The sequence below is a fragment of the Equus asinus genome, chromosome 8, assembly GCF_041296235.1.
Source record: "Equus asinus isolate D_3611 breed Donkey chromosome 8, EquAss-T2T_v2, whole genome shotgun sequence".
Classification (NCBI taxonomy): domain Eukaryota; kingdom Metazoa; phylum Chordata; class Mammalia; order Perissodactyla; family Equidae; genus Equus; species Equus asinus.
The window spans coordinates 52333143-52349017 of NC_091797.1; the positions used below are offsets into that span (position 1 = coordinate 52333143).

The following is a 15875-nucleotide window of genomic DNA, read 5'->3' on the forward strand; positions in this document are numbered from 1 at the left end:
TGTGACTCACGTAGGAAGCAGTTTTCTTTTAGAATTTCTCATTTCCTTTTTTGCTGTACCACAGGGATGAACTCTTCCGTCAGAGCCTGGCCAAACTGCGCGAGCAGCTGGTGAAAGCTAATACCTTGGTGAGGGAGGCGAACTTCTTAGCTGAGGAAATGAGCAAACTCACTGACTACCAGGTGACTCTGCAGATCCCTGCTGCCAACCTCAGTGCCAATAGGAAGGTAAGAACGAGAACAAGGTGTACGAGAGGGAATGCTGTGAGGCGGAAGGTAGACCTGACATCCCAAAACACGCCTGTGAGGAGATCCTGATGGGAGCCAGTGTGTTTATTCTTTTTAAGACTTCTGTAGACCTCCTTGGGTAAGAATGCTACGTAGGCAATGCCCTTAGGTATGTTATGATCAGAATAGGAGAATTTTGGTGGGTGAAAGACTTTCTAATTTAAATGTTTGCTTTAAAACAGTGAAACTAGAAATATATATACAATCATGCTCCACATCACGGCATTTCGTTCAGCTACAGACTGCATGTAGAGTAGTAGGCTATGCCGTCTGGGTTTGTGTGAATACACGTTATGATGTTGGCACAACGACAAAGTCACCTAACTACACATTCCTCAGAACGGTATCCCCATCGTTATGCAGTGCGTGACTGTATAAGTAATCCCACCTGCTTTTTCTCTTTCATATAAATGCCCTTTTCTGAAATGGGGGATATGTGTATGTTTGGTTATAGTATCATTTTAAGAGTGAATTCTACAAGGAAGGAAGACTTTTATGATACCTGTCTCTACATACACAGAAGGACTCTTTGCAGGAATTTGAAAGTTTCCCATCATTTCAACTTGAACAATTTTTCCTGTAGGGAGAATCTTTGAAAAAAAAGGTTTTCATTCATTCATTTTGCCTTTCAGCAAGCAAGCTTGAAATGAATCAGGGCGTATCTCAGCAGTCTTGCTAGGTGTTAGTCTTTTGACTGAGTAGTTCTCTTTTGAGAAATTTATTCTAAGTCCATAGTCATAGAAGTATACATAAAGGTTTATGTGCTTTTTGTACAGAGATGCTTGTCATAATGGCCCTTATAATAGCAAAAATTTGAAATAGCCATGATGTTGAACAGTAGTGTAATTAGTCAAATGTGTCGTACATTCCTCTTGGATTATTATGTTGCTGTTAAAAGTCATATTTATGAAGAATGTTTAACAACACAAGATGATGATCATAATATAAAATCTGTCAAGAGAAGATTGGGATAGGAAATTTATATTTTTGTTTGGTTCTGATTGTGATAAAAGTAAAAAGTGTGTGCATGGGTGTACATAGAAAATGGAAAATAAACCAGAATATTCCCTAGGTTCTAGAATTTCATCTTTTCATTATGTGTTTTTTTTTCAAATTTGCTACTTTATGATAATATATGTTGCTTTAACAATCCAAAAAGTTGTAACAAGTTTTGTTTTGTTTTTGTTTTTCTTTGTTATGCAGAGAGGAGCAATAGTGAGTGAGCCAGCAATTCAAGTGAGGAGGAAAGGAAAGAGCACCCAAGTTTGGACCATTGAGAAGCTGGAGAATAAATTAATTGATATGAGAGACCTTTATCAAGAATGGAAGGAAAAAGTTCCTGAGGTAAAAGAGACAAATTGTAAAGGAGACTCGGTCATGTTAAAAGCAGAGAATATAAGTGATTTAACCGTCAGAACACACACATGTGCCAGTGAATATTTGTAGTGGTATTTTGGACATTTATATTAGAAAAGTAAAGTAAAAGTGATCTTGGAAGGAATGCTAAGTTGGAACAGTAATATAATGTGATCTCCACACGGATAGGAACTAGACGAACACAGAACTTATTCTTATTTGGCTACATTTTTACTACATTTCAAGTGAAATGAAGTAGAGGAAAGTAAGTTTGTGTTGTAAAAAGTCAGCTCCGCTGGGGGCCAGCCCGGTGGCGTAGTGGTTAAGTTCATGCATTCCACTTCAGCACCCCAGGGTTCACAGGTTCAGATCCTGGGTGAGGACCTGACACCTCTTGGCAAGCCACGCTGTGGCGGCATCCCACATAAGATAGAGGAAGATTGGCACAGATGTTAGCTCAGTGACAATCTTAATCACACACACACAAAAAAAATCAGCTCAGATGGAGCCAGCATAGATTGTATATTCATCAGCATGTGTTCATGCTCCCCTAGCTGTTACCATGGCTGGGTAGATTACTAAGAAGAATTTGAGAGAGCATAATCCACTTTTTGGAACTCAGTAATGGGAAAGAAGACTCGGTGAAGGAAATGAAGCCAAAGTACAGGGAAGGAAATGAAAAAGGCTGACAGTGAGTATGATAGGGAAGACGAGGCAGTCAATAAGAAAGGGCCCTCCACACGGATATCACTTAGTTCTCCAACTGACAAGCTCCTCCCGTGTGCTAATTTTGTTTTATTTATGTGACATGGTTGTCAATTTACTTCTTTTTAATTCATTTGGATAAATGCTTTTTAAAAAAATGTTTTTAATGCTTGCTTTAAGTAATATTATTTAAGTTGATGTTTTGTTTCCTGCTTACCTACTCACCTGGCCCTCCTACGACTCAGGCAAAGAGACTCTACGGGAAACGAGGTGACCCTTTCTACGAAGCCCAAGAGAATCACAACCTCATTGGTGTGGCTAATGTGTTCTTGGAGTGTCTCTTCTGCGATGTGAAACTTCAGTACGCAGTCCCCATCATCAGCCAGCAGGGGGAGGTGAGGACGGGCCAGCGTCGGAGAAAAGAATCGTGGTTCAAGTTTTTTTTTTTTTAATTTGATTTAGGTTGTGTTCTTGAAGTAGATCAAGAGTTAGGATCTACATTCTTTTTTCTCTACTAATATCAACAGAACTTGTGAACATTAAGTCATGGTTTTAAAACATTATTATAACACATTTTATATTTGTGGCTCACAAGTTTTTTCTTTGTTTTCATCAAATTAGAATTTTTGGGGGAACCCGATTCAGCTCTGTGCCCCATATTCATTTCTCTTTTATTCTCTTGCCTTAGTGATAACACTCGATTCTTTCCTGGCCCTTAAGTGGCCTTTACAAGACACAACTTGGGAAGATGGTTTTGAAATCCAAAGTGTTCAAAGAAGACAAGCTTAACCATCCCATTGTTGCCCCCTTTTAAACTCTCATATTTCAAGTATTTAGATGTAGTGTCCTTTTGTAGGCCTAAGACATTTCAGAAAATTTCCAAGGTCAAACTTTTTATTTTATCCATTTCATCAACTGATGTTATTGTTTTAAGTTTAGTAATACCCTTATTTCCTAGCTTGTCCTTCAATAACATGTAAACTTGAAATACTGAGTTAATTTTTGTGATTCTTAGAGCAGGCTGAGAATAGGAGGGCATTCTCCCCAAAGTGAACCCGGAAAATAGACCCTACGTTGTCAGTTGTGGTGCTGTAAGGACACAGCTTACATTCAACGCATGTGAACGCTCTGCTCTAGAAGACCGGTGGGCTAGAATTTCTTTTTCTTGTCTTAAAAATGGACACAACAGCTGTGGCAAAGGGATTCAGTGGCTAAGTCCCTGGTCAGGGGTTCTTAAGCTCGGGTCTGTGGTGGGCTTTAAGTGTTCCATGAATCCCCCTGAAACCATATTAAAAATGTATTAGAGTCTCAAAAAGCATTGGAAAAAAGCTTAAGAACCACTATCTTCTAGCCGATGTCTCTTATTCCCTTTTTCCTTCCCTCTTACTACTTCCTCCATATTTGTCTCACTTGTCAAATACCATCAACTAATTTCCCTCAGGTCCTTGGTGCCAGTGCCAAGTGGTATGTGGAAATTGGGTCTGAGCTACCTTTAAAAATGAGCCTCACTATTTAAGATGACAGCAGCACTGTCAGAACATGTATCAGCTTCACAACTCTGCTCATTACAACCTTGAACTGTGTTATGAACGATAACTTGCCCAATTACAACCCTCTGAGGATGCAAATTTCAGGATAGTGAGAAAATTTTAAGCCTTAAAAAAAAAGTTTTATGAGAACTGTTTCCTTATGACTTCATGGCTTTGTATATTCTGTTCCTCGTGGAATAATAGGTCTCACCCCCTCACAGAGCCTTTCTTCACCCTGTCCCAGCCGCCATCTGCGTTACATACCCATCTCTACTCCTGAGAGCCCAGTGAGCATGTCTGTTTTGTTTACTCTTGTAAATGCAACATTTGGTGCAGTTCCTGGCACAGAGTCCGTTCCTGGTAAATTTTTGTTGAGTGGGTAAATTTGTCCCATAACAACCTGTGCATACCTCTGTTATAGCAGCTAGTCCACACTGTTGTTACAGGTTTTTACTTCTCTGTCTTTCTTGATTGTGAGTCCTCCAACAGCAGAGCCCATGTCTTTATCTTGGTATTTCTATGAGGCCAGGTATTTTGATCAAATGATTAAGTGAATGAATATGCCAACATGGAAAATAGATGACTCCAAGTAGAATATGATAGTTGCCTTTAAGCTGTTCATGGGCTGCCCTACAGAAGAAGGATAAGAATGAAGATGACTCCAGAAGGCAAGTTGTAAGGAGGCAAATTTGGCCCAAAGTAAGGCAGCATGATTAGAGGGACAAACGATGGAATGGTCTGGCTCAGGGAGTGTTGAGTTTCCTGTTGCTGGAGACGGCTGAGCAGTAGCTGTAGAACTGCTCACTGGGGATATTGTAGAGAGCTTTCTGTTTCAGGTAGGTGCTGTCCATGAGATGTCTTTTAACTCCAAGGTGCTCTGGTTCCTTGACCCAGGTTGCAGGGCGCCTCCATGTGGAAGTGATGCGTGTTACAGGAGCTGTCCCGGAGCGCATGGTGGAGGACGACTCCTCGGAGAACTCCAGTGAAAGTGGGAGCCTTGAAGTCGTAGACAGCAGTGGGGAAATCATTCACCGAGTCAAAAAACTGACTTGCCGGGTGAGAGGGCAGTGATAGGAAGGCTCAGATAAATGACCTTTTTAATTCAAAACAATTTTATAGGAAATCTTATGAGTTTTTCATAGAGCATAGTAAAAGTTAGACTTTCTGACAATAAATACGATGGTGGACAGTACTTTTTCCAGAAGTATAGCACACTTTTTTATGACAATTACTTGATATTTCAGAAGTCTATGTGTATTTGGCATGCAAGAAGCATGTGTTGCTTAGTGAATCATGCTTTTGTAGTAAACATTGCGTCTGTATCAGAAACACAGTCGTTAGGAAAATTTTAGAGGGATGTGTACATTTGTTGCCAAGTTTATATACTGTAATTACAGCACCACAGTCCAGGTTTCATTACAGATAGAATCTGTATTGAAATGGTGCCAAGTATTTTCAGATGTCAAATGGATGACTGATTTATTTTGTTGCTTACTCTTAAATTTGAAGTTGTTGAAAAAAGAGAAGAATACGTAGTTTAATGTTTTCTTCATGAGAGTTATATTTCCTTTTTTTAAAATCTCTTCAGGTAAAAATTAAAGAGGCAACTGGGCTGCCCTTAAACCTCTCAAATTTTGTCTTCTGTCAATACACTTTCTGGGACCAGTGTGAGTCTACAGTGGCTGCCCCCGTGGTGGACCCAGAGGTGCCCTCCCCGCAGTCCAAGGATGCCCAGTACACCGTGACCTTCTCTCACTGTAAGGTACAGGCGCCGTTTCAAAATGAGCTGTGCGGGAGGCAGTGGACCTGGGCGAGGTTCATAACTCTACCTGTAACTTCAAAGTTTTCCCCCTAAGAATCTTTTATAAACATAATATGTTTATTGGGCTTTTTAGCCCCAAAATGTACTGCATTACAAATTCAGATAATTTGAGGCTGTTTCAAACAAAATCTAAAAGATCTCTTCCCAAAATATTATTCCCCAAAGATGTAACCACCAATGACACGTTGCTACATATTTTGCTAAGCAGTTTTCTGTTCTCTACAACTTCTATATGTATGTAGTAAACGTATGTTCATACACATAAATGGGAATGGATACACAAAACATCATGCATACCTTCTCAAAAAATTGCTTTTACAAATGTGGGATCCTATTATACATGTTGCAGAACTGCATCTTATTATTTTAATAAATGTGGACATCTTAACAGGTAAGTTGTTATAGATATTTTTCATTCTTTTGAATATACTATAGCATTCTAAGCATAGCATTCTAATATACCATGTGAGTTTTTAAGAACATATAAAATAGAAAAGGTGAATTTTTGGTGAATATTGGTTGGACCTACTTTTGTGGCATCAGCTACCTTTCCTGGCTTTCATATCAGACTGCCAACAAATTCATTTCTGACAGAGGTACTCTGCCCTCTGTGTAATTTTGTTTTTCTTTGGACAGTCCTTAATAGATACTCAAGACCTTTTCTTTTGCAAGTTGTGCCTATTCTTTCTGGTTCTACACTTAGAAAACAAAACCATATCACCACCTATTAAATTTCACATATGTAAAGACTATCCAGTCTTTCTTTTTCTGAAAATAAATAGCCCACTTATTTTCGCCTGTTTTCACCAAGTCTGTTTCTCAAAATCTTTATAATCATTTTTTTGTTATTGTTCTCTCAATGCTCTTAAATATTCCGCATCTTTCTTTGAATCCACAAAGCTGTCATTTAGAAGGATAAAACCTGAATTTTAAGTGCATTGTAGTTAAAAATTGGTTTAATAAATACTGGTCTCGGAGCCCCTGGAGTCACTGTGTGACCTTGGGGTTTTTTTAATCTCTAAAATGTGTATATTGTATTAATTGGTCATTATGTTTATTTTTTCTTCTAAAATTCTGGCTCTGTCTCCAAATAGAATAAATAAGAAGGTAGATAGTAAAAGGTTAAATAAGTGTAGCACAGCTATTTCCAGAAATTAGAGTCGTAGAGTTGTCTTCACCTGAGATTCCACTGAGATGCTGAGAAAATTGGCTTGGTTCCTTGCCTGCTGCTTTGTTCAGGGTGATTTGTCATACTTCTCAGTCAATTTAGTATTCATTTCCTCACACTTATCTGTTTACGTTTTACAATGAGGACTTGGGGTGAGAGAGTTTAAGAGCAAGGGCACAGAGTCATGAAGTTAATCATATAAAATTTAATTCTCTTATTATTCTTCTATGCCATAGCAAGAAACAATCAGAATTTCCTTTTTTGATGTGCTGATTAGTCTGTGCTAGCCTAGAGTCAGAGTGGTCCTGTGGAACCAAGAAGGAACCAGAAATAAGGGAATATAGATTTGGCTCTGCAGCTAACTAGCAGTATGATGTGGGACAAGTTGCTTTCTTCAGTTTCCTTCCTGATAAGAGAAAGGAGTTTGAATTAAATTACCTCCTAATTTTCCCTCCTCATCTAATGTTTGTGATTCTTTATGGTTTTCTATAAAAGAAATAGTTTTAGGGTTAAGATTAGGCTAATATATTCCAAAGTGAATCTATCTACAGTTGAAAGGTAAAAAGGAAATTTCACAGATTCCTTTATGCATAATTCTTGTCATTCTCTTCTTCCTCCCCCTTATCCCAGGACTATGTGGTGAACGTAACAGAAGAATTCCTGGAGTTCATTTCAGATGGAGCACTGGCGATTGAAGTGTGGGGCCACCGGTGTGCTGGAAATGGTAGCTCCATCTGGGAAGTCGATTCTCTTCATGCTAAGACAAGAACATTGCATGATAGGTTTGTACTTGGCTGTGTGCTTTAGACACAGGGTCAAGACTCGCACTGGACAGTGATTAAGAATGCAGACTCTCTGGACCTGTTTCCTCATTTGTGAAATGAGAAAGATAAAAGGAACCACCAGGCATTAAAGACATTCAGTGGGGAAAGGAAAGTCTTTTCAACAAACGAAACTGAAACAACTGCATATCTATATGGAAAAAAACAACCTTGACCTTTATTTCACACCATACACAAAAATTAATTTGAGATGGATCATAACCTTAAGTGTAAAAGCTAAAACTATAAAGCTTATAGAAGAAAATAGAGTATTTTCATGATTTTGAGATAGTCACAGATTCTTAGAGAGGCCACAAAAAGAACTTACCATAGAAGAAAAGAGTTTTAAGTTGGACTTAATCAAAGTTAAAAGCTTGTGCTTATCAAAAGACATCAGTATGAAAATGACTAGACAAGCCACAGTCTGGGAGAAAAGTCACAGCTTCTTGTAAAGTTGATGATTTGCCTCTTCTATTACCCAGCAGTCCTACTCCTAGGCATTTACCAAGAAAAATGAAAAGATTAAGTCCACAAACAAACTTGTACATGAACCTTCATGGCAACTTTATTGATAATATCCCAAAACTACAGACAACCCAAATGTCCTTCAGTAGGAGAACTGATAAACAAATTGTGGTATTATTCATATGGTAGAATATTACTCAGCAATAAAAAAGAAAGGATCTATTGATATCCATTTGGGTGAATCTCAGAAACATTATGCTGAATCAAAGAAGCTAGACCTAAAAGAGTACATACTACATGATTCCATTTATATAAATTTCTGGAATAGGCAAAACTAATCTGTGAGGTTACGTGGCTCCTGCCAGGGTCGGGGAGTTGAATGGGAAGGGGGCATGAGCAAACTTTCTGAGTTAATGGTGGGGTGAGTTATACAGGCATATGCATTTCTCAAACCTCTTTGAACTCTGTGCTTAAGATCTGGACATTTCACTGAATGTAAGTTATACCTCCATAAAATAAGTAAAAAGTCCCTATACCATAGGGTTGTTTTGGAAGTTAAATAAGAAAATAATCTATGTGACATAAAAGCACAGTACCTACCACATAGTAAGTGCTCAGCAAATGGTGGCTTATTACTAATAATGTCCCTGGGTGATGATGTTATTGTTTGTTGTGATGTGTCTTGTAGGTGGAATGAAGTAACTCGCAGAATAGAAATGTGGATCTCCATATTAGAATTGAATGAGTTAGGGGAATATGCTGCAGTGGAGCTTCATCAGGCAAAAGATGTCAACACAGGAGGCATCTTTCAACTGAGACAGGTACTAAGTTTATTTTTGTTTATTTCATGTTTTCTCCTTGTCCTGCTCTGACAGTTTCCTGAGAATTTTCTAAGTATTTGCTTCTTTGTTCCCTAATTCTTTTTCCTCCCTTTATCCCAATTCTTCAACTCCTCCCCATTCCCATTCCTGGCACCCATTTCCCCATCACTCACCCACCCATCACACCCCCCCACCTCTGCAGGGTCATTCCCGGAGAGTGCAAGTCACAGTAAAACCTGTACAGCATTCAGGGACACTGCCGCTTATGGTTGAAGCTATCTTGTCAGTATCCATTGGCTGTGTGACTGCCAGGTCCACCAAGCTCCAAAGAGGGCTGGACAGTTACCAGGTAAGACAAACAGACTTGAAATAACAGAGATTGGTTAATGCAGAATTAAGGCAGTCAGTGATCTATGATGGAGACCTGTTTGGGAACATAACAGAACTCCTCGGCTTAACCATGTATCTGCCCTCGCCCACATTCATATTTCCATCCACTGCCTTTTTTTCTAGATTTAAAATACTGTATTGGCTTAGGATTGATTAATAATCATTTTATTTATAAACAAATGTATTAATGCTATAGTACTCATTTACTTCAGACATCATTTATTTTATGTCTAGCCCAATTACGTTGGCTATTTGGCACTGCTGCCTGGCCGGATCCACTTTTATTAACATAAAATTGCCCCTATACACTGGCATAATTAACCAGCTCTTTGAAAGCTCTACTTTTTTTTTAATTAAAAGTTGTCCTCATAATCATTTTTGTCCATTAAATCTCCATTTACTAAACTTCTGTTTTCATTTTAAAAAATTAAAAGATATAAACTTCATATTACCAGTCAGAACTCTCCAGTACTCTGTGAGAATTAACTTTGAGGTTAGGAAACTTGTCCCCAGTGGCCTGAAAGAAAGCATATGCTTCACTAAGTCCCGACCTTACTACCAGATATGAAGTTGGGACTGGGGAGAATTGGACCATTAAATTCCGACTCCCTCACTGCCACATGTGAGCGGGAGCACTCTCCCTATCACGATGGGGAGAAAGCATTTCGCTGTGGAGTCTGGGCCTAACCCAAACCCTTCTCGACAATGATTCATCCTCTATCTCAGTTTCCTTTTGGCTTCATGGCATTCAGGCAAAGACTTTTCTGAAAGCTAAGAAGAGCATTGGCTTGGGCTGTTGGGCCTTAAGGAAAACGTAGCTTTGTCAAACACTGCCTTCCCTATCCCCCGCCAAAATTCCCTCCGGCTCTTAAAGCCTGGGGAGGGTGTGAAGGTTGGAGGGCAGCGTCTGCTATTTCAGGAGAGACTCCTCCACTGGACTTTTCCTTGTGTGTGGAGTAGGAAATTGGACTATATGTGTTCTCATCCCAGTTCAGTCCGTCACTTGGCCATCAGCTTCGGGGTAGCTGCAGGGCCTGATAGAAAGAGCACTAGATGTGGAGTGGAGAGATGCGGGTTTGTAAGTCTAGGTCGGTCTTACTGAATGGTTCCTTTGGGTAATTTAAACTTCAAGTTCCCTTTTTTCTCTTCTCGAAAACAATGAGGTAGACTTAATAATTCCCTGCGGTCCCTCTTTGCAGTAAAATTTTGTGGCTTAATAAATCTCTGATCTTAGATAAAACTTTGAAACTCTGCATCCTAAACTGTGACATCCACAATATGGATCACCAACAGACGAAATGTTCCCGTTTGAGAAACCGTATAAGGATTGATTATCTGCACTTTTTAAAACAGCTCTACTTCTTGAGTTAAAACTGATTTTTCTCAGAATTTGAGCTCCAAACATCAGGCTTTCCCCAGTGCTATATGCTCTTTTAAGAGCTTAGTAGATCCATGAAAATTTAAACTGTAACTATTTTAAAGCTTTTCTTTTTCTTTGCTGCCATGCTCAAGGTCACGTCCAGTAACTTTTTGTTGTTGACATGGTGCTTTTGGAATTATTCTAATGCAGTAGCTCAAGCCAATCCAGAATGTGCTGATTTTACAACAGTTTTACATCGTGAAAGCTCAGGCTAGTTTCAGTTAATAGACGTACCTCTTTAGTCTAAAAATTAATGATAAATTAGAACTCTTTGTACTTTATTCATTTATATGGGGAATTAGTTCGAAGAAAATTACTTTAGTATTAGGCTTGCATTTAATAAGTTAGAATTATTTAAATGATAATGATGGGGCTGGCCTCAGGGCCGAGTGGTTGAATTTGCATGCTCCACTGAGGCAGCCTGGGGTTTTGCCAGTTTGGATCTTGGGCGCAGACATGGCACCGCTCATCAGGCCACATTGAGGCGGTGTCCCACATGCCACAACTAGAAGGCCCCACAACTAAAAATACACAATTGTGTACTGGGGGGCTTTGGGAAGAAAAAGGAAAAAAATAAAATAAAATGTTTAAATGATAATGATGGTTACCAAACTTTTGTATTTTGAAGTTTTCACAGAGAATAATTTTAACTATATTTTAAATGCTTTAAAAAAAAGCAGTATAGTTTGATGTATACTTAGATAAGAGAATAATTTAGCTGTATTTTTAAAGCATTTGAAAAAAAAGTTTGTCTTTTCTATAACTGACTGCTTCACTGCCTGTTTGAATATTAACGCTCCAATAACCATAGAAAAATGAAAGAAGGTTGTTACATGGCCCAGCATTCATTTTGAGTAGAACCTGCTTCCATATGGATGGATATTCTCTCCAAATGGGGATTTCTTGATTCTTGTTTCTAAGGAAAATTGTCTCAACTAAAACCCTTTTATTTTGCAACATGGTGAATTTATTTTGCCGAATGTTTTTGCCAAGATTGTTATTTTATGTAATTATTGTAAGATATTGCCATGGGTTTGGGACAGTTCTGATTTTTCTCAACTGATTGGTTTGGATACTGCTATATCCAGTAATGGATAATGATAGATCCATATATTCAAAACAGTGGCCTGTGCTTTTATTGCAGTAGTGCAGTAGACAGAACCTTGTATGTGGATAGCGTGAGTTCCCAGTGGGCTTTCACCCGTGATGATTTCATCAGTGAGAGTGGTGTGGTGCAGGCAGAAGGGCACTGAGGTGGGAGGCTAGAGGCCTGCCTTTCTGTCTGACCCTCCGCCATCTGTGTGATCCTTACGTTAAATCGTTTCATTCTTCAAGGCCTTAGCAGCCTCATGGCTAACACTAAAAGACTGAGCAATAGAATCTAGTTTTGCCATTCTGTCTTTCTGAATCCATTCTAAATCCCCACCAAATAGCTCGCCCATAAATATATCTATTTGCATAACAGTGGAGTAAGGCCTGACCCAATGGTGTTGGTTGCTCTTCTCATCCGAGTTTTTTTAATGATTCCTTTCTTTATTTAAAAAAAACCCCTGAAATTCTTTAAGCAATTATAGACAAGTGAATTAAATCCACTAAACTCTTTTTGAGATTCAATTAAATGTTTTATTATGCTGATGTTGTGTGTGCTTTTCATTGTAATGTGTGTGTTAAGCTTAAAGAATTATTTTCCTTGTGTGCTGTTTGAGAAACAAAATGCATGTCCTTTGTGTTTATTTTCTTCCTACCAGAGAGATGATGAGGATGGTGATGATATGGATAGTTATCAGGTATTGCTGCTGCTGTCAATCCTGTGGCATGGGGCACAGCTACTGCTAATTGCCAGCATCCGCAAAGCAGAGGGCAGGGAGGAGGCAGGAGGACCGTAGAAGAAGAACATGCCGTTTTTCACTTGCTTTTGATTTGCTTTAAATGTAATCAGAGCTACAATACTATTTCTAGAGATTTCTCTGTGAGTTCAAAATTTATAACCAGATATTGCATCTTTGCTATGCCATCTTGAATTACTAGTTTATAAACCATTTCTAGGCGAGACCATTATCACTGTATTAAATTGGTGATCTTAAAAATTATACAGTTACCCATCCATAATCTTGAAGCAAATTCTTGTCTTTCATATGTGAAACCACACTTATTAGTTCTTTACATCCAAGAGACTAGTATTGTTCTAATATGCCATTTTACTTTAAAAGACTCTTGCTGGATAGGAAAACATAGTTATGTTTTGTTTAGCCAGTTTTCTTCTCTCATTAGGACTAAGCTTAGTTATCCATAACCTGAAGAAGTTAAACCTCAGCTTTTTCTTTTGGAAATCTAGAGAAAAAAGTATGTGCAAATGTGAAATTTCACTAGTCAGCACTGACCGGGCTGCTATTACGGAATGTGGGATAATAGTAATGGTCAAGGCGGCAAACCAAGATGAAGTTTTCTGGGTTTGCTTCCCAGTCTTCGTACTGATTCTCCACGTAAATTTTAAGAGCCTGTTTTCTCGGTGTGCCTTGCTCTGTGTAGAGTGTGGATATATTGAGGGTAAAGCCTCAGAGGTCCTCAGGTGTCTGCTCTTAATGTAACATCTTAAGGGTTCGACTGGAGTTAGGCAAGTCCAAGAGCATTCTGAATAGAACTGATGGGGTTTTTTTTGCCACCTCATAATTTTACTAAGAGAGAAAACAAGCAAACAAAAACAAACCTTAGGGGAAACACCAGCATCCCCTTGGATCTCAGCAACGCCATTAACTAACGTCCTGTGGCTGTCTGTGCGCTTCCTGCCACACTGTTCACGGTGAAGTCCAGCGGCTGCTTCTGGGAGTTCTTACAGCATGGCTGACTGCATGTTGGGTTTTTGCATGGGAGGTTTTTGGTTAGCCTCGCAGTAGTGGTTGGAGGTAAGATCTTTGCAGCAAGTTAGAAAGGTTCTCTGCTGATCTATGCTTTGCACTTCAGAAAATACACATTATCAGGCCACTGAACTATGAACTATGAAAATGCCTGTCATTTTCCATTCCATTTGCTGTTACGTGGTTTGGGCTCTGCTCATGGTGTCCTTCTGCTTAGAATCAAAACTCCTGCAAATGAATAGCTATAATTTAAATACACACATGCACAGACTATGTAAGAATCATCCAACAGCTGGTGTAGTTTGAGCTTCTCTTGCTTTTAAGTGTAATTATCCTTTTGGAAATTTAGGGGCTCTGATTTCTGAGTAACAGGATCCTCGATCAGCATGCAATGTTACTGAGGCCTCTTTGCTTTCTGGCAGATTAATCACACAGCAATGTTCAATGGCCTTTCCTAATGAAAAGTTTCCTAATCAACTTAAACATCTTTTTTGAAAAAAGAAATAGTTGTCTATGCGTTCTACAGGAACATGTTTTCCCTCCCTGATGTCAGGAAGAAGACTTAAACTGTGTACGAGAGAGGTGGTCTGATGCACTCATTAAACGACGAGAATACTTAGATGAACAGATTAAAAAAGTCAGCAATAAAAAAGGTATGTGAGATTAACCTCTTTCCTGGGAGTGGCTTTTTCACTTCTACACAATGGTGGTAGGTTGTTTTCTTCCCTTCATTGGACAATAGTATCTTCGTTTTTTGAACTCATAACAATTGTAGATATTAGTGAATCATATTATACAATCTTGGTTTAAGAAGGTTTAAAAGTAATAAGTTTTCATAAAACTCTGAGTTAATTACAACAATAAATGTTAAACTCAAATTTTGTTTTTATAAATGCAAATGCGATCAATACCAAATATCTCAGAATGAGGTATTCCAAGCTCAGAACTTGGGACTGACAGCAGATAAAGGGTCACTTCTGAAACCACAGCACTTATGAGGTCAGCCCAGCTACTACTGGGCAGTAGCCATACGCTCAGCTGGGTCAGCGTGGCCTGAAGCTGCCCCTCAGCTCTAAGGATGGAGTTTTCCTGTGCTGGCAATGGCTACTCGGATTCTAGAGTAGAAAATGCTCTTACAACTCTTAGTCTCTCCTTCTGACTTTATGATTCACTCATTGTGGTTGATTCTGCACCAAAGGTCACATCACAAAGGTTCATCTATTTCATGTGGAAGTTAGCCAAAATTCTCCTTCTGTAAAACATCGTGGTTCAACGTTCTTGGTGTCTGTCTGTGTCTGTGCTCAGCCTGCTAATGAAAACTCACTTTGACTATGCCTGGGTAGCTCCAGAGTTGGATTATGGATAAGAGGATTTCAAAACTTATCAAATAAAATCCCTTTCATAATGAGCCTCAAGGAAAATAAAGTTAGTTTTTCAGCGTGCAGTCTTCTATCTTTATAGAATGGTGTATGGTTTTATAAAGCAGTGTCACATCCATTATTTCATTTGATCCTTCCAACAAGCACGTGAAGTAGCCGAGTTGTATTATCCCTACTGACATATCAGGAAACTAGACTCGTCTGTTGAGTAACTTCCACAAATTGCAGAACCAGTGAGATAACCCAAGTCTTCTAATCCCCAGTCTAATGTTCTGTTCATTCTTCCTGGCTTATGGCCCGTTCAGCCAGTGACGTAGCCTCTCTGAGCTGATCTGGGTGCTCAGGCTTGAACTTCCAAGTCTCAAACCCTCTTTTGGAACGTGGTGGATATTTAAGCCGTTGGTGGATAGCACCAACTAAAAATCTATTTATTTTAAGTGTTGAAATTGTACTTTCTCCCTTCTTGGTGCTCATCCCCTCATTTTGTCCTGCAGAGAAAACAGAGGATGACATGGAGCGGGAAGCCCGGCTTGTGGAGCAGTGGGTGGGGCTGACGGAGGAAAGGAATGCTGTGCTGGTGCCAGCACCGGGCAGTGGGATCCCCGGGGCGCCCGCCGACTGGTAAGTCCACCAGACCTGACAGGATGGTGCGGATGGCCTATGGCAAGTCACGCAAGTGACTTTCCAGGATTGTCACAGTAAATATGAAGTAACATGAGCTGCCCAGGGAAGGGCCACCTATCTCTAGTGCTGCCTTCCCTTCCCCCCCCCCCCCCAGTAAGATTAGCCGTGAGCGAACATCTGCCACCAATTCTCCTCCGCTTTTGCTGAGGAAGACTGTACCTGAGCTAACATCG

At 39.4% G+C, this 15875-nt stretch overlaps 1 protein-coding gene across 1 annotated transcript in view; it reads left to right on the plus strand.

Annotated features, from left to right (window-relative positions):
• The window catches only part of KIF13A (kinesin family member 13A), a 187105-nt gene that overhangs the window by 152412 nt on the left and 18818 nt on the right, over positions 1–15875 (plus strand). Inside the window, 11 exon segments of the mRNA XM_070515598.1 lie at positions 65–227; positions 1491–1631; positions 2594–2743; positions 4772–4933; positions 5466–5639; positions 7498–7649; positions 8842–8974; positions 9177–9323; positions 12533–12571; positions 14193–14292; positions 15513–15639. Coding sequence (XP_070371699.1) covers positions 65–227; positions 1491–1631; positions 2594–2743; positions 4772–4933; positions 5466–5639; positions 7498–7649; positions 8842–8974; positions 9177–9323; positions 12533–12571; positions 14193–14292; positions 15513–15639 — 1488 coding nt within the window.